This window comes from Pocillopora damicornis, chromosome 13, assembly GCF_964200805.1.
Source record: "Pocillopora damicornis chromosome 13, jaPocDami1.2, whole genome shotgun sequence".
NCBI classification, from domain to species: domain Eukaryota; kingdom Metazoa; phylum Cnidaria; class Anthozoa; order Scleractinia; family Pocilloporidae; genus Pocillopora; species Pocillopora damicornis.
The window spans coordinates 1,281,234-1,299,976 of NC_142682.1; the positions used below are offsets into that span (position 1 = coordinate 1,281,234).

Sequence of the window (18,743 nt, forward strand, 5' to 3'; positions counted from 1 at the left end):
TCCTCTGTTGAAAGCGGAACTGCGACCCAAAAATAGCTCTTACTTCATTAAAATCTTTCCGCCTTTACTAATTTCGAGGAAAGCCGCCGCATCGGTCCACACCGAGCCCCCATTTCGTTAGACAATGAGGTCAAAAGTCTGCGCATGAGTAAACGTTGAGGAAGTCCAGGCTATGAGAACCATGTTGCCTTGCACGAGTTACAGCCACGGTCACGGTGTTTTAAAATATAAAGCTCAAAATTAAATGATAAATCAACAGCGAGCGAAATCAAACAAGCTTTGCGTTCAAGTCTCAAGTTTTCCTTTTTCGATTGTTGTTTTCTTTCACAGCTATCTATGAACGTTTAAATTTGTCACGCGTATTTTCCGTGAAAGCTGCTGCTTCTTATGATTCCACTTATTATTTTGCGCGGGAAATTGGCGCACGGCCGGCAAAAAATTGATCCCCTTACGCGTGCCCGGCATGACAAGGCGAGTGAAAACGACATGTTAAGAAGGAAAGCATTTCGCTTTTCTTGTCTCTTGCTGTATATTGCTTGCTCGCCGTTTCAATCGTCCTCACTATGAACCTAATACAGGTGCAATACATTCAAATTCTCAGACGCAAAATACAAGTTTCCTCCAAGGGTGTCAGACAAACTTGGCCCCCTCTCTCCCTCTCTCTCTCTCTCCCTCCCAATCTTCCCACGAATGAGTCTAATTTGGGTTTTAAACCATTTTGAGGTGGAACAAAAGAAAGTATTATTCGACCAGTTACTTGTTGGCAACGACATGAGCTTATGAGAATATCAAACATTCAACGCATGATTTTTTTCTTTTAGAATTTTTTATTGACAGGAGTGCGAGTGGAGCATTTCGGCGAGAGGAAAGATTTCCATTATACATTGTATGGATATAAAAACTACATATAAGCGTTAGCTACTATTATCAGAAAATAATTTTCTCATTTGAACACAGAAGTGATACAGAGGAAATCCCATGACATTGAAGTAGTCGCCATGTATAGACTTGACCAGTGTACCACCAATTCCCTGAATACCATATTTAACTGATGTTAAGGAAAACAGTCAGATTTTCAAAGCACACGCACCGAGAAATTTTCAACAGTGTCGAAAGCATCCCAGTATAGCTTTGGTTTTTACTTCAATACGCTTTGTGATTGGTCAAGAAAAAACTCTCACCAACCTCTGTAAAAACTAAAGCCAATCGTAACTTAGTCACTCGCGCTTTCCCGTGCTGAAGGAATCTTGCCTGTTTTAACATTTATTTCTTATTGGCCGCGAAAATCAATGAAGAAAATAGTACAAATAAAACATGGAAAGTTTCAAATTTACTCTGATAGAAGAAAAATGGAGTGGTCTTAGTCCCAGAGGCAGGGCTTCTGGGTCGCAAGACTCAGAGCCTCAGCGACTCAAACACCCAGCCTCCTCTCTAGCGAGCGGGGAAAGAAAAAGAAAGAAAACGGCTCGTTCTAGCCCTTAGTTTTGGTACAACGCCAATGTTCTTCACTGGCTCGCCAACAAAACAAGGACTGCTATATAAACAGTCTGAGAGCACATGCTCAAGGATCTGTGCCCTGTTATGTAGTACTTACAGTATATTCAAGGATATGATCCGGCCTTGTCCCTGAGAAGAAAAAAAAACCTTTGTGGAAACTTTCAAAGCTGAAGACGGACCGAGACCGAGGCATTGCCTCGCTGCAGGTTCACCCCCAACTAGTTTGCCACACATCATGGTAAGTTTGCCTGAAAAAATCTGTTGCCTCGTTTCCTTATGGCAAAACAGTTCCTTTATCACCAAATTAGCAAGCGTTTGATGCAGGTGAAAAATTAACACATACATGAAAACATACAGTTAAATCTAAAAATTAAAAAAAAAAAAAACAGACAAATTCACCAAGAACTCACATTGGCTCTCCAGTTGCAATATATGCCTGGATCACTTCATCTGTTAATGTTCCAAATGACACCAATGTCTCCTCATAAAACTGGGTTATGCAGGGTTCTTTAAGCCAATAAAAGACAAGAAGTTAATTTTCTCATAAGGTACTAATCTGCTCAATTATCTTAAGATTAAATTCATCAATCAACAACTTCCTGAAAATCACTCCAAGAGGAGAAATTTAGTTAATTAGTTTAATTCTATATTCAATATTATGTTAATTAATTTACTTCTGATTAGTCTATGATTATGAAAAGAGGATTAAAATTTGACACAGTTTAGCAAGTTTAATTTTGACTGTTTCAGGAAGTTTTTGCATTTTGATTTCCATTTGAAGAATACCCCACACTCCACATGGACCTCACTGATCCTCAGGAATGGTACAAGACAACTAAAATGGAGAATTTGGTCTTGGATCTGTTTAACCCTTTAACTCCCAAGATCTCATTTGTATTTCTCCTTACTGTCAGCCATACAATTCATATGATGTAAGTTTGGAGAATTTGGAATTGGATCAACTAATGATCCCCTAATTGATATTTTTCTCTATTCTCTTTACTTGTCTGCTTGATATTGTAATAATAGCATAAGGAGGAATTCTGTCTTGGTCACTAGTGGGACTTATAGGGTTAAACTCCTTCTTCTCTCAAATTTTTTTATTTATTTGCCATTATGCAAGGGCCTTTTCCTCTTTTAAAAATATTTTTGTTGGGAAGTGAGCCCTGATATTTTGTGTCAAAAGCAGCAAAGGGGAAAATGAACAATTTTGGATAGCCTTACCCATGAAACAACTATCACAGTGCCACACTACTATAGTGATATATTTCACAGATAATTGTATAAATACCTTTGGCACCCTCTCTTTGTAAAAGAGTAACCCCACTGAATACTGCATGATCCTTACCACTCAAACTGAAAAAATATGCCCATACAGTTGTTATGAAAATATCACCACAAGATCAGAAAAATCAAGTTGGAAGATTCATTTCAGTAGATGCACATACACATGTCCTTGAGTGCTTATTATGTTAAATGTAAACACAAATGTTAAGTATTCTTCATGCTTATTTCACATAAACATTTGACATGTATGCCAAATTTTCCATGTGGAAGGGAAGTGGAAAGTTTTTTACAAGTCTGACACACATTGATTTTATTTTATTTTCAAACAGCTCTACATTTACACAGAGAAATAAAAAGATTTGCAGCTTAAGACTAATGCACATCCATTTAAACCCAGACCTCCTGTGGGGCACCTCAGACAAGAAAAAAATCATGAACTTATTCACCTTTTTAACATTGAATATGCATTTTCCTTGTCTTTTGGTTTTTCAAGAATAACTTCATCTAAGACCTGCCAATGCAAAGAAGTTATTGATGCAATTATGGTTTTCAAGAAAAAGAAGACTATGGGATGTACCTAATGTGCTGATGGAAGAGTAACTAAAAACCATCATTCCTTCCTGATGCAGATTTTTCTGCAGTTAGTCCTTTAAGAAAAATTGACATAAATGTAAGATCTACTTACAACAACTGTATCAGATCCAATGATCAAGGTGGGTTTATCACTCTGGAAAGTAAGCAAATCTTAATTAACCCTTTGACAAGCATCAAGTTTCTCCATAAAATGTCACCCCAAAATCACTGCTTAAAGTCAAGAGTATAAAGAAAATGATCACCAACTAGTGAAGATCTTGATTGTGAAGCAAATTCTCCTTTCTGGTACATTAGGAAATATATAAAGAGCAGTAAGGAGAATATGCATCCTGACATTAGGGTGTAAAGGGTTAAGGGATAGCCAAGAACAACTCTAGCTTCCTGGGCACCTCTGAAGTGTTTTTTATCTCGAAAAACACACAAATCACACAGGAGTCAATTGTTTTATCAACAGAGCAGTTTTGCTGAAAATGAAACTCGCTACTGCAAATGGATTGAATAACAAGAATTTCTTAGTAACTTTATAGTGTTACTTTTTTTTATCCCCAGCTAAGGGTCTGGTAAAAATCACTAATATCAATGATTAAGAAATTAATTAAAAGATTGACCTTATTATGGATCGACATAGGATATCTTCAAAAGTTATTCTCCAGTGACCTCCGGTAGAGCCAAAATATTACATTTAAGGCACTTACCTTATTGACTCGCCCAGCCACCTCTAGTGCTTTTTGTCTCGAATTCTCCAAGACATATTCAAAAGGATACTTAAAAGCGGTTTTGTCAAGTGTTTCATCAAATCTGGATGGAATAACTTCAAACTTCAAGCCCTGAATTTCGAATAGGAAAATCTATGAGGAATTTATCGCTCACTACAACAAAAACATATCTAAACCTTGCAAGAATACTCAAACTTTTACAATTTTTCGCAGGATCTCGCATCTCCTCGGCGAACTACTCGCTAGAATGACTCTTTGCGCGGATAAAACCTCTAAAAGTGGCTCCAACATACTGGCGATGAAAATTACCAGGCGCGCTCGAGAACAACAGAAAAGCTTGGCTACTAAGTTTGGCGGGAAGTAGTTGTTACTAGAGTCCAGTCTACTAATAAAGTGGTGATGGAAAATAAAATTAATATTTTTGTCTTTAATTCATTATATCATCTGATATTCTATCATGTCAAGAAGATTTATTTGAAATGATTTATTTTTACCCTTCCGTTCCAAAGAATGAGAGCAAGTCTAATGAATGTAAGCTATGGTTTGTCCATGCTGCTGTCCCCAATATGTCTGTCACGCAAAAAACCGCATTGGACTTTGGCCAAACTTTGTGCTAAACGAAGCTATAGAGTAAAACGACATTAATCTTTTTTCTGATCTATATTTATTCCCTGCCCACTCAAAAATCTGACAAATGCGAGTCATGTGAGCTGGGTGAGAAATTCTTTTAACTTCTTCAAACGACTAGAATTTGGTTACAGAAACGAAAATAAAAAAATATTTCATGTAACCATTTCAGCTAAAAGGTCTTTTTTTGCGACGAAATCAACCCCAACAAACCTCAAACATAGTTTTTTTTAATGATAGTGCGAGTTATAATAATTAGAAAAAAATCTTGACGCTAATTCATTATAGTTCAAATTCAAATCTGAACTTAAGTATGGGAGTTTTTTCAAGAGTGTTCTCCTGTTTGTATTTAACTTGACTTTCAATACCTTCAATTTGGCTCCTTTTTTCCGTTTCTCAGCGTCCAGTAATTATTCACCTTGACTTTAAATTCTGGATCCCAGCCATGTTCCGTAATTGACTTATAAATAACTTTGAGTTTATCCCCAAACCGGAAACCATAACTGTTTCCGGTATTATTTCGAGAGTGATTGACATGTATCAAAGCGCAGTTGTGAGAATTCGTTTCGCTGTATATCATGGGATTGCGCCGACAAGCACCTACGGGTCATTGATGAAATGAAAACATTGTGAATTGTTTTGAAGAATCTTAATATTGCCGTAGTGTTATGTTTATGGTGAAAAAAGAAACCTTCGAGAAGATATTCCGCACAGAGTTTAGCAAAATGTCGTTGTGCTGTGATTTTTCACGAGAATACAAAGGAAAATTAAAATCGGTCATTAATGACATTAAAAATGGAGGTGTGATTTGACGTTTTCCACGCATAACTCTATTGTGCCCTAATGTAGTTTTCGTGAAAAGTTGCCTAATCCTCACCAAAGAAAACCTCTGAGGCGGCGTATTTTAACGTAAGTTTTCTAGATATTACATGCAAAATTAGCTTGGTGTAGTGTTGTTTGACATCGCTCGACATTGATTACGGGGCGTTACGATTTATCAGTAGACAAGCAAGTAAACACGTCAATTAATGTTCATGTGTTTATTTGGAAAAAGCGAATAACACTTGAGATGTTCGTATTTACTTGAACTTAAGTCAAAATGTTATGGAAATTTCTCAGTTAACAGGTGTGATCCCTATTAAGTTTTTTCAAACAGACCGTGGTTATCTGTAATTCCACGTTTTTAAAGCTCTGTAATTGGATGATAAGTGTTAGGTAATGCGTTGATAAACTTCCGTCATCTAGTTTGAGACGCAGTTGGGTTGCGTTTCGCAGCTGCGAAATCCGTAGCTATTTGTTCACTGTGGAAGAGGTTTCAAAGTCCTCGTGAAGTATCTATTGATTGCAGAACCGTTCCTTACCAGAAGAGCTATCATTTTCATCGTAAAATGGAGCAACCCTTGAAAGAAGAGAAGTTAAAGAGCGAGTCGTGTGATCAACCGAGTTCGTCAGCTCCCGACACAGGCAGCTCTGAGTTTCCTCGCGGCTCCGCAAATCGTAAAGAAAGAAAACGCACTCTTACAATGAACACAGCATTTGCTGAGCTTCGGGATCATATCCCAAACGTCCCCCCAGACACGAAGCTTTCGAAAATCAAAACACTCAGGCTTGCCATTAGCTACATCAAGTTTCTGATGGAAATTCTCGAGGAGAGCAATGAAGGGAAGACGAGCCGAAGTCATCGCAACTTTGTAGCGGATTTATCGTTTCAAAATGAGGGCCGAGAGAAGAGAAAAAGAGAAAATAATGTAAGTAAAATTATCTTTGTTTGGTAACAAACATTTGCTTAGCCTACGATATGCAGTTCCCTTCGCATGTTGTTGCTTTATTCGATGTTCTTTATTCAACAGCTTGCCAGCCAAAATGATTCTACTCAGAGAAAGAGAGGTCGAACGGGATGGCCGCAGTATGTATGGGCAATGGAGCTGAGGAACTAAGATGCTCTGCCACTCCGAACCTGCTTAATTCCTAATACCTCCGGGCGCAAAATGCGAACGTGAGTCCCAGGAAAGAGAAACAGATTTTTAAACGTTGACGGTATGGGTCGCACTTGCGAAATCACGACTCACACGTACTCTTGGATCAGCCACAATTGAATGCATCACATCTATTTCCGAACCTTCGCCTGTTGTCTGCGGGACGCTATCATGAGACACTTCATCTTATTGTTCTACCGTAATTTCGTCGTTTCAATTTTACAAGTTAGATGTTGGCTCTTAAATTCACTGATCTAGCGAACATTGCTTTATTACGACGTGTACATGCAAAGCAACATACGAAGCGTCCCAATAAAGGTGTGAGGGGAGATGGCTAAATCTTCAATGGTTGAACAATTAAATTCGCAATATAGTTTTAATCGATCGGTGAGTGAAATTTTAAGCTTTTTTGACGGAGATGGCGAAGGCGCTAGATGTGCATGGGAACACTCGAGAGTATAGTGTAAAATAATAAACATTTATGGGATTAGTTTGTTATTGCGGATAGTTTTGTTTTGCAGCAAACATAATCAACAGCTATGGCACTTGAGCATCGCGAGCGACCAATGTGAAATAATATCTCGCTTATTCTTTAAAACGTGAATCATTTCTCAGCAAAATTTCACCTATAAATATAGAGACAACCTCTATTTTTTAAACGTACTTGATGACCCTTGTAAAAAACGTTGCTACATAGACCTATTATCATAATTCAACAGAGCTCTTGTGTAGTTTATATTTAACATAGATGAAAATCTTTGGTTGATTTTTAAACACTTAAAGTAGTTTGTTAACTTCAAGGTACATCAGTGAGTAAGTGGGTGGAACGAAAACACTTTAAGCTTATTTATTGTTATTTTACTCGAAGTTGTGAATATTTATAAAATTACTTACTGTTTTTACTCGAAGCGCGTCACAGAAATTTCTCGTTAAATAGCTATCAAAATGTAATATACAATTAAACAGAAAATTGTCCTCATAAACAATAGACTTTGAAGGTTTGTCATATACTAACGTACATATTATAGAAAGCTGAGGTTTTGGCGCTAAAATTCACGATGGCTTTACATGGCTCTTAATTTACGTCACATATGCTTCTTCAATCTTCGTAGCTTACAAGAACACGTTTTTCTCTCGCACATCGGCGTTTGAACCTAAATCCAAGAAGTATTAAGAAATTTTGCGGTTTGTGGTTGAAAATGAGCCGGATTTCATATTTAGAACATGGTTTTAGCTGCCTCGCCCGTGCTCTAGAAATCTCAACTGATATGCAAGAGGGTTAAAGCCGAGAAATGACGGTCTTTTCTCTTTTCTCCCGCTGCTGAAGGCAAAAGAGTCAGTATGTGAAACGAAACAGCCGCCTAGTTAAAGCAGCGCTGTAGAATATTCTAGAGGCAAACAGGACATGAGCGCCAAAGGAAAACTACGTGCGGCCAAAACGTAATGCGCAGAGGAATTTTAAAAAAACGTTTCATTCATAAAAGAGTAATCAAGAGTAGGCTTTTGCTGCAAAGCGGAGGAATTTTTGACAAAACATTTCACTCGTTAAAGGGCGATCAAGAGAGAGAGACAGCTTTTGCTGTAAAGGATTAAATACCTATCGAATCCTATAAAAACGTAATTGTCTTTTCAAAAATCTTTTTTTGCAAATTTTTACATTGCTCTAACTATTTCACAAGACACCGACTCGAAAAATTCGATCAAGTGTATCACCTGAACTTGGTTCGCCGGTATGAGTTAATGAAACCTAACCAGAACGCTGATTACATCAAGGGACTCGAAAAAACATGAGTGGATGTATTCACGACACTGCACTGGATAATTTTGTTACCCGTGCACTTAAGTTCGTTTGCCTGCTAAAGACAAGTTCTTCCTTCGACTGAAATGACCGCATTATACGTTAGTCAAGGTAAAGAAAACCGTTAATAGACCAGTCAATTTGAAATCGATCTACAGTCTTCGATCCAGATTACTTCTTAATACTTACGAGTACTTGCGTTTTTTGAATACATTCATGAAAATGTTCCTCGAACAAAAATAAAAATTAGTTATATTTCTGTAAAATTTACAAAACTGAACTAACTCGAGACAACTGCAAACACGGTTTTCTTTTCTCCCTTCTCATTTCGGGAAAAGTAGTTCTATGGAGTTTGCTTTCCTCGATTTCGTGAGATTTCTTCACGAACCAGGATCAGTGTACCTCAGTAACTTATTTCTTACTATAAACAGAAATAATTTCAAATTTACCAAGTCACCAATCAGTTAGGAATTGATGATCACTCCCATGTCGCAAACTAATAGGTATATTAATTTCTTTTTCTTTTTAGAATGATTCTTTTAACTTCGTGGTAAACGGTCATTCATGAACTGAACGAGACTACACTGTAGAAAACCGTAAGACATGTCCTCCAAAAATGGTGACGTCTCTTGAAGTAATAAGGATCAGAAGCGAACAAAGTCTAAGTCGGTTTTTGAAATATTCTCTTACATTAATTGGCATTTTTTTATAACTAACTAAAATTTCCCGTTCACACATTGCTTGTTTGTTTAATTGAATTATTTTCTAAGAAAATCAAGAGGAATTTCCAGAATTTCCGATCTCTCACATTGCGAGTGAATTTACTTAGTAAAGGAACAATACTTTCCTCAAACTCCCTATTTCAAGGATAATAGATGTGTCAGGAGTGTGATGAATAATAAGTACAATGAATCTTCGACATAACTGATGTAACAAATAAGAAAAAGGCATTTAACGCAAGTGTTTGTTTTTCGAGAGATTCGTAGAAGTCACGACAAAAAACCCTGCCAAAAGTTGCCTCCTCACCATGAAGCTCATCAGAAGTGGAAGGTCTTGCTCTTCCGCGGAGGGTTTCGACCTTGCTTTATTCAATTATGTCTAAAGTACGCATTAATAATTTATTTTGTGGCTTACTTTGTCTTTCAAGAGCCCTTTCAGAATAATAGATTCCTTAATCTGAGTAACGGGATATCTGCTTCCCTTAAAGAAGAAAGGTCTCTTTCTCAGAAATTCACGTGTTTCTTATGAGGTCTGTTTCCCCTTGAGATTTAAGTAAACTCTTGTGAGAAATTTTCCTCAGTGTTTTGCTGACAGTTTTATCCGTTTATTAAAAGTAAACATTGGGGGGAAAACTTGAAATTCAAACAACTTCGTAGAAAAATAAGATCTCTTGGAATAACAAATAGACAGGTTTTTGTCCATGAACGTAGCCTACGTTCAATGATTTTCACGTGAATATGCGATTTGTTCATGACAAACAGATCTTCTGTACAAAAATGTTCCAAATATAGGTTTTTTTCAAGTTTCAACCAGAAATTTAAACGTGCAGTTGTTTTGATTGAAGTTAAACCAGTTGTAGTAATTTGTAGCTGCAATTCAGTCCGCGTAAAATAACCACGAAGGGAAGTGTTTACTTTTATTTTTTCATCCTTCCGCTGAGTGATTCCGAAAGAACTGCACTTAAATACGAAAAGGAAACAATACTTAATCAAACTAAGGCTTTATTCATTAAGAAATTACTTGAGAATGCTTTTCGTGATGAGGACTTTTTTCTGTGAGTGGTGAAAACACTATGATGAAAGTTTTAAAACGTTTAAACTAATCAATTGTTTCTCAGATCGATGACAAGTTATAGTAAAACTTACTAAAGTAATATTTCCTTGTATAAACTCGTGGAACCCAGCGAAACTGTTTCAGAAACAAGTTACATGGCGAACTTTCCGTTAGAACACACACGCCCGAGGAACAGATTAGCCATTTTGAAATGTCTCCAGGGCAAATCTTATCGGTTTGATGAAATTGTAGGACCGCACAGCGTAAATGTTTCATTAGTTTTCGTTGATTAGATTTTCTCACTCACTTCAATGTGCCTTATAGTTTATTCAATATCATCAATAGCTTCCACAAACCATCATTTAAAACACATCAGTAAACATATGTTTGTGATTATTTACGCCCACGAAGTACTTCAAGAATGCTTATTATTTGATAAAAATGACAAAAAACTTCGGTTTAGGAGTAAATGAATTTTTAGATAACAAATTATCAGGTTGATAAAGTTAGACCTTTGCCTCCTGTTATCTCTTTTAACTTTGCACTCAGTGGCAGTCTTAGACTATCTCCTCGTCTTCTTGAAAATACTTAAAACGACTTAAAACGTCTAATCTGTCGAAAGGTCAAACATTAAGAATGGCACGTTATAATCACTTTAACAGCTCCACAAAAGGCCGTTCTTAGCTTTATGCTTAAGAGTCTTCAGACTGGTGTTCATTACAGCTCCCACTTAAGGTTCATAATTCTTGGAGTTGCTCTACATCTGTGGCTATTTAGTGGAGCGCTGGAAAGAAAGTAAACATTTAAATTACTTTTTAATTATTCCCTGAACAAATTAAACCTATTTGTCAACTGAAACTGTTAACAAACTATCGTTCTAGCAACATCATTAAACTGTTCTAACTTTAGTGGCGCAGATCAGGCTAGTTTGTAAATTCAATTTTGTCCTGTCGCATTCATGCTACGTGTGACTTCGTTTGGCACGACGAAGAGTGTTATAATTGCACTTAGAGCTTTATCTGCGAAGATAACACCTAACAATGGCATAGTCTACGCGCAGAATGATATATTCGTTTTCGAAAGCTACAAATGGATTAGTATTAGCTCTCTGGGATTTAAAACTACAACAGAAACTTACCGTTAAGGTGTAAATTCCGGAAATGACAACGAAAAAAACCTTTGCAGGTTATGCCGTAAAGATGCACTCGAACTGCCTGCTATGAACACCAGAATTTCACTGTTGATTGTTTTGTGTAAAAGCCATCTTTCAGTGAGATAAGGAGCTTTATGTCAAGTATTTAAGATGGGGGAAAGCCAGGGTGATACACCAACTTGAACTCTCTACAAAATCAAACTCACGACAAAGAGCGAAAGCGGCGAAATAACACCCCAAAATTGTCTTACAACCTTTCAACTGGCTAATCTCGATAATGAATTGTTTAAATTTAACACCCAAGACATGTAGAGCAGTTCTGTTTTGCTTTTTTATGTCGCGTGAGTTTCCTATCAGACGGAAACTGTTGGCCCTAATCCCATTATAACCGTCTACCTCTCGAACGATAAAAACTAGAAATCGCGATTTATTTGCGATATGCGTAAAAGCTACACAGCTGAAAATATTTTGACTATTTTCAGAAGCAGTTCAAGTCTTTCTTATACCTCTTAGTTATCCCCTTTTCGTGTTGGGAGAGAAGATTAATAGAAAATATATCATTCCCCGCGATGAATGCAAAGTAATCTTGTATGACTAAAATTTAGGCACTACCAGAAACATTCAAAATATTTACTTGAACACGATATGCCGAGTGAAGGTAAAATGAAGGCGTATTACTGAGAATTTGGGTTTACAAAACGTCAAATACCTTTTTTTTTTCGTTTTTCAAATAATTAAGAATTCCTTTCCATCAAGAGGATCAATAAAACTTAGAGATGATGTCATCTACCCCAGTCAGACAATGTCATGGCAACCCAAGAATTTTTGTTCCTAAGCATTGAAAAGAAGGAAGATCCTGTAAGAGAGAACATCAGTCCAACTGTACTTGAGAACCAAAAAGCCGACGGTACAATCCTATCATTTGCTGAAACGCTTTGCATAAATAATGTGTTAACCTATTGCTCAGTTCTTGAACCATGATTGGCTCCGTGGCGAAACTGAATTCTAAATTGATTGAAACGATGGCTGTTGTTCCGTTGCCATGCTGTCAATGCTCTGTAGTAAATGCAATAAGTATTTTAAAAAGTTCGCCATTGCCTTATCATGCGAGTTACATCGTATATCGAAAAAACACTGATGACTTTTTTTTAGAGATATTCTACTTGGCTGAGGTCCAAAGCACCCATGTATGAACCAAATCCGTTGAATATTCCTAAATAGCTCTCAAAGTTTTAAAAGTGACGAACTCGTTTGAAGTTTTTAGACACGAGTGAAATAGTAAAATTTTCCGCGTATTAACATGAGTATTGCTTAGTAAAGACGCTCGCTCGAGTTATTCGTAGTTTCAAACCCAAGCCGTCTAGACAAAAAATGAGATGTCTTCGTAGCCACTGTACCGTGCGTTTTCCAAGATATCTAAGTTGCAGTTTCAGTAAAGAAGATTGTATTTTGACGATAACCAAACAATTCTATCGGTTACTGATCAATCAGGATGTTAAGCGTGTAATTCAATGTAATCAAATAAGTGAAACTGGAATGTAAAAAAAAAAAGGAAACCAGAGTTGTACCTTAAGTCTGTTCACAGAATTAATTTTAGTATGAGACTACTTGTCTGAATAGCTCTAAATTCAACCAACAAACGTCCCAAAGTTGGCTAAAATTATACGGAATTTTAACGACTCTGTCGCTATTTCTCACGCCGTAATTTTAGCTAAGGGTACGTCTAGTCATGGTAAAACGGAACCTAAAGATATGTGAAATTGGGATTTAAGTCTAAAGCGACATATTCGACGCCCTCATAAGCCGACTGAGTTGTCTGCATGGAGACTGACGAAGACACGATACTCTGCCATTTCAAACGGCTCTTAAGAACATTTTGAGCTTACAATTAACTGAGTTTGGTAAACAAAACACATTGTTCCTTTTCTACGAGAATTTCCAAGAAATATTAGAATTGGTAATTTCAGTTAAACCTCGAGCGAGAGGATTTGCAATTCTCGCTAAACTGCCTAGAAAATTAGATTTGGAAGACACTTTAATTTTGGCAGGTCAAAGAGTCACAACCGGCTTTTGCAAAGTAAGTTGTGTTGAAATACTGTAGCGCGAAACAATAGCGTTTTCTTTGCAGGGAAGGCTGATTAGCTGGCCGGTTACAATGTGAAGCGAAGACTAAGAGCTCTCCAATCAGACGGTTACTTTCCTTGTTTGATTTTCGAGCAGAATTCAGGATCAATTCTGCTCATATGCCTTCAGTCCTAGTAATGCTATTCTGACCTCCAAACTCGGCTTTCATCGCACTGTGTAAGTAGGATAATTACCATGTTTACCAGAGGGATTTTATCGTTATTGATATATAGATAGTTAGCGTAAGGAAGCTCACATAGGCGATTTGTTTTCCCCTGTTCGGATGGAGGAGAATGACACTGCCAAGTACGACGAAACTTTACTAAGCAGTAGATAACAGAAATGCTTCTTTTTCATTTGCGGTACTGACCATTCTAATTAGCAGTTTGTTTTCTCCAATATACGTTTCAGAATAAGGCAAATTAAATATACCGCAGCGCCAATAACGTCTGAATGGGACTATTAACAGACTCTTACACAACAAAATTATCAAAACCTTGTGATTGTATTTTCATGAAGTTATATAGAAAGCGTACATGACTTGATTTCATACCTTCGCTTAGAAATCGTTGTTAGTACTGCAACAATACTGTATGTTCTTTAATAAACTACTACATTAGGTAGTTTAGCTTACAGCGTTTGCGCCGTGACTGATAATTTTGGTGCCATATTACATTTAAAAAAACAACTAACTTCAACAAATGCCTTCCCATTTGGTTTTGAATCAGATAAGATATCTTACGCGTGTTTTTATTTCTTGTGATATTACTAAATATTGTTGATAGTCAATGATAAATTGAAGGAAAGTACAAGTACACGGTTCGTAAGAAACCGTCATGGACTCGAAAATCTCTGCGGCAGGATTTCTTTTATCCCATCAAAACGTTTGCATATGGGAATACAAAGACTGTCTCCAATTGCCGATGTTCATAAGATTAAGTCTTCGATGCAGAGACAGACATTTAAAGCAAAATTGGTCACATACGTGATTCTTAAAAATCTAACCCTCGGGGCACACGGAAGATTTAGCGCGAAGAGATAAGTTACCTGTCACTTAAAACCCACTGTTATGTGAGTTGTGGGTTTTCTAGGGGAAACGTAAGTTCTCAACTGTTGACACGTTTATTACTCATAGCTAAAAATGTCTTTGATAGGTTAAAAGCTCTAATTTTCGCTGATTCATACGTGCAGCACACGTTGTGGGTGAACCCGTAGGTGTGTGTGTGTGTGTGTGAGGTAAAGGTGTTTCATGCCCCAGGCTTTGACCTTCCGTTAAATGGAACGGAATTAGTATAATTAAAAAAAGCTGTAGAACCCTAAACTGACTGTGGTTTTTAGAGAGAGAAGGGCACGTCGGTTTGAAAGGCCTAGACGAACGAAAACTGCTTAACTTGGAAAATTTAAGATTCAGTTTGTTGGTTTAATTCTGGTATCTTTGACTCAAAGGGTAAACTAAGATCTTTGACGTGATGGCACGGAAGGTCAAAGAGGTATCACAGTTTTTCCAAATACAGAGTCATTTGAAATTTTGGTAATTCATACTGATTCGACAGGCGACTGGAACTGAATCCCATTGTACGCCTATTTAAGACAAAGGTTCCCTTCTTTACACCAGACAAATTAGTTTGAAGATTAATTCAGAGAACTACTCAGACTTATTAAGACTCTCTAGATGCTAAAAGATCAATAATTCATTTTAAGAATGCGAGTAAAGTACTTTTTGCCTTCTGCATCATATGATTAGGTGTAGGTCAAACCACAAAGCTGAGAGACGAAAAGGTATCTTTTTGTGTGTTCAAGTTAACCTAAAATGAACTAGACTGTGCATAGCTGTAGGCTGCAGCTTTTTCTTTTCGCAAGATTAGTTTATTGAGTTAAATTTCTAAGTAATTTCTATCACAGCCTTAATGACTAAAACACCTCATAAGAGGTTTCAAAGGATATTTCAAAACCAATTTATTCCCACGACTTAGCTACGGTGCAATTACATAATCAAGTGAAGGTCAAAGATTTCCCACATTGTTAAATCAATTAGTTATGCAAATCACACGATGATGGAAAAGCTGAATTAATTTGGACGTTAATGTCAAACTGAAATGTTTCAACCAGCCTCGCGCTGAAAGACAAAAGCACAACTGTCCAGTTTTCTGAACACGAAAATGACACTTACTTGATATATTTCTTACGGCTACAAGAAGCGTTGATTGGCAAAGATCCGGCTTCAGGGAATTGAAAAATATGCCCTTTGAGAAGCACAGAGGCCTGAAATAATAATGTTTTGACCTATCACTTGGGATATCTCTAATTCTCGGTTGTGGTTGACCGGTTATTTTTTCAAGCTGGAATTAAAAGCCTCCTCATATTTTGAATACTCAGGTGTACATTGTATTCCTCGAGTATGGGAAAGCCGGAAAAGAGTCATCTTTAACATTTCTGAATGCTGATATTATATGAGCTCCCATAAATTCAATTTTTAAATAGGAAAAAAAATCTGCTCTCCCCTAGATTTGTGATGAGTGTGCCCGAGTATAGTTCGTAAGCAGATTGCTCCAAGAGAGGCAGAAAACAAGACAGAAGGCTAACAACGCTGGCGTTTTTATCGCTTGGGCAGGATTTATCTTGTAAGATTTCCTGAGTTTCAAATGATAACCAATCGAATGCCCAGAGACAACCAATTTCGTCAGCTGCCAGCACTTTTTGGTCAAAACGTGGCTTTGAAGGCAATTTTTAGCTCTGGGATCTTAAGCACTGCGCATCACCAACTCCTATTGTTTTACTTGGTATTTGGAATAATGATGCAAAATTGTTACAGATTGTCTCGATATTCCAGCTGATGGTGCGTACCAAAACTATCAGTGCATTAACGCCTAAAATGTGCAAATTGATAGCATGCCAAGTCTGCTATGTCGCAAGTGAAAATTGATTTTTCCCGCTTCTTGGGAGAGGCCAAATCCTTAGTTTTTACATAGCTTTATGTCTCATTTTTGAAACATTGGAGCAACGACCACACGCAACATTGCTTCTTCTTTAAATTGTGGCGCCAAAAGGATAATGAAAGTATAAACACTAGTAAGCAGAAATTAACAATTGAACACATGTCAGTGGAGGTTTAGGTCAAGGAAGATAAGAGAACGGAAATCGATGAGAGATATCACACGGCTTTCACTGATCAACACTCACGCACGTGAAAACACTCGGGTGGGATTCTGGGACAGATTCGCACCGACAGAGAGCTGTTTGAAAACAATAGCACCTAGAAACTCTGAGAATCGGTTGTATAATTTTGGCTTAACCCATTCAGCAGCTGTCTGCGTAGAGATTCCCAAACAAATCGTACGGAGAGTTTGGACAGCGATTTCGCCAGATTTATAGTTGAAACCGTGTAAGTGGAATATCAAGACTTTGGAGACGTTTTAACATGGACGATCACGATGTTCTTAAGACGGAAATCGAAGAAGAAAGCGGTTCTCCCACAAGCAAGCAAGATGTTAACGGAGGCTGTCGGAGAAGGAGAGCCAAACCTAAAACGGCGACAAGTAGAAAGGAACGAAGACGAACGCAGAACATAAACGCTGCGTTTGATGATTTGAGGAAACACATACCCAATGTTCCCTCCGACACTAAGTTATCCAAAATCAAAACACTCAAACTTGCGATGAGCTACATTCATCATTTGGAGAATCAACTGGAAGATGAAAGCCAAGGCCAGGAAATTGTTACGCCTCCTGAGGAATTACGCCGCAAAACAGACAACAACGACGACACTGTTAGCAATGACAGCAACAGTTCTGATCGATTAGATTCTTCACCGAAGGTAAATAACAAAAGAGCATCTTGAATATTAGGAGGTTAACTGTGAGCTCGAAATACTGAAATGCAACTTTCGAGTGGAGTTTCCTGCTTAGGTCATTATTACATAATTGCTTTACATTTAATAGCAGTCCTAAGTACTTAAACAACTGACTGACTTCGGTCAACGGACGAGCGGTTAAGACATCGAGAATACAATGAACATACTTTCACTCCGACTTGATGGTTCATTTTGCAAGAAGGTAAAATTATGGCGTTGAATCTTAACAAATTTGAGCGATAATGTTCCTTCAAATGTGTTACAATACCATTGTGGTTCTCTATGGGGTTCCAGCTCTTTTCTTTATTAAAAGTGGAGCTAATTACGAACAGCTTGTTTGGTTATTTTAATTCATTTATTTCAGCTAACATGCCATTGACCAATTCCAGTTGCGGTAGACAAACTGCAACGTGATTAAATCCACGCATGTAAAGTGATGGAAGTATTTTTTTTCGCTTTGTTATGAGCCTGGGATTAAGTAGCTTTTTTTTGTAATTTGCTTTGTGATACAGAATTGTGACGAAAAACAGAGACTCTCTTCCCCGCCGCGTCGAAGCTCCAGAACAGGATGGCCGCAACACGTATGGGCATTGGAGCTCGTGGGAAGCCTCAAACAACAATCTGTTGCGTAATGATAAATTTCATCTGGCGAATCTTTCTACACAAAAATATTGAAAAGTGTGTTTATCCACATGTTGTAACTAAGTTCAGCCCAAACTGAGATCATTTACGCGAAATGATTGAAGACGTGTTCAGGAAACACGAAGTGATTCCGCTAAAGAACGTAACACCTTCGTCAGACGAGGCTGGTGGCAAAAATGGCTTGCGAAGCGAAAGGATTCTGTTATGTTACTATTGAGACATTTGTTTCTACTTATCTTTAATGGGAAAACGTTGGAAATTATTAAGGAATTGAATCTGCATTGCGGCCTAAATATTCTGTAAAGAGCCACTTATAAATTGTAAATGATGTTCGGGGAACCCAAAGGTGGTTGTTGAATACCTATAGAGGTTATTTGGGATGTTGGTTATCGATGATCTCGAGAATAGTTGTGTAATAATTGATATTTTTACCTTGAGTCATAAGGTGTCTAGTCTATATACATATTAAAAACTCATCACTTAACTTCCCTACAATAAAAAACATTTGATGAATAAGAAATTAGTCTAGAAACTTACTGCAAAGAGCGCTAGCAGTTTTTGCTGTGTGGCCATGGTGATTTTTCAGGTTGTTCAAAATTATTTCCATCTTGAATCCGTCATAATAGTGCGAAAGAGTGGTTTTCTCGCGTTCAAAAATAAACGCGTATTATATTAACGATTGTCGTAATAGTAGTGTCCTGTCTGA

General features: G+C 37.4%; 3 protein-coding genes and 1 long non-coding RNA gene across 5 annotated transcripts; 2 read left to right on the forward strand and 2 right to left on the reverse strand.

The window, feature by feature from the left end:
• Positions 1-807: 807 nt before the first annotated feature.
• LOC113673148 (putative bifunctional dTTP/UTP pyrophosphatase/methyltransferase protein) lies at positions 808-18,735 on the reverse strand. Of its 2 annotated transcripts, none has more exons than XM_089192896.1 (8): positions 18,575-18,735; positions 4,074-4,205; positions 3,470-3,511; positions 3,231-3,295; positions 2,789-2,853; positions 1,908-2,004; positions 1,608-1,626; positions 808-1,040 (listed from the first exon to the last, which is right to left on the reverse strand). In XM_089192896.1, exons 1-8 carry the CDS (start codon positions 18,608-18,610, stop codon positions 915-917), a joined length of 582 nt encoding a protein of 193 aa, XP_089049022.1. In that variant the 5' UTR covers positions 18,611-18,735; the 3' UTR covers positions 808-914. The 2 variants fall into 2 exon arrangements, with proteins under 2 accessions (XP_089049022.1, XP_089049021.1); XM_089192895.1 differs by lacking the exon at positions 18,575-18,735 and adding an exon at positions 4,296-4,505.
• On the forward strand, positions 5,331-7,680 carry LOC113673150 (heart- and neural crest derivatives-expressed protein 2). The gene is made up of 2 exons (XM_027189519.2): positions 5,331-6,469; positions 6,572-7,680. The coding sequence occupies exons 1-2, from the start codon at positions 6,110-6,112 to the stop codon at positions 6,656-6,658; spliced, it is 447 nt and encodes a 148-aa protein (XP_027045320.2). The 5' UTR covers positions 5,331-6,109; the 3' UTR covers positions 6,659-7,680.
• Positions 10,204-11,622, reverse strand: LOC113673151 (uncharacterized). The gene is made up of 2 exons (XR_003446394.2): positions 11,407-11,622; positions 10,204-11,052 (listed from the first exon to the last, which is right to left on the reverse strand). It is a non-coding gene; the product is annotated as an uncharacterized LOC113673151 (long non-coding RNA).
• On the forward strand, positions 15,955-18,557 carry LOC113673149 (heart- and neural crest derivatives-expressed protein 2). Its single transcript, XM_027189518.2, has 2 exons — positions 15,955-17,359; positions 17,908-18,557. The coding sequence occupies exons 1-2, from the start codon at positions 16,964-16,966 to the stop codon at positions 18,025-18,027; spliced, it is 516 nt and encodes a 171-aa protein (XP_027045319.2). The 5' UTR covers positions 15,955-16,963; the 3' UTR covers positions 18,028-18,557.
• Positions 18,736-18,743: the final 8 nt, after the last annotated feature.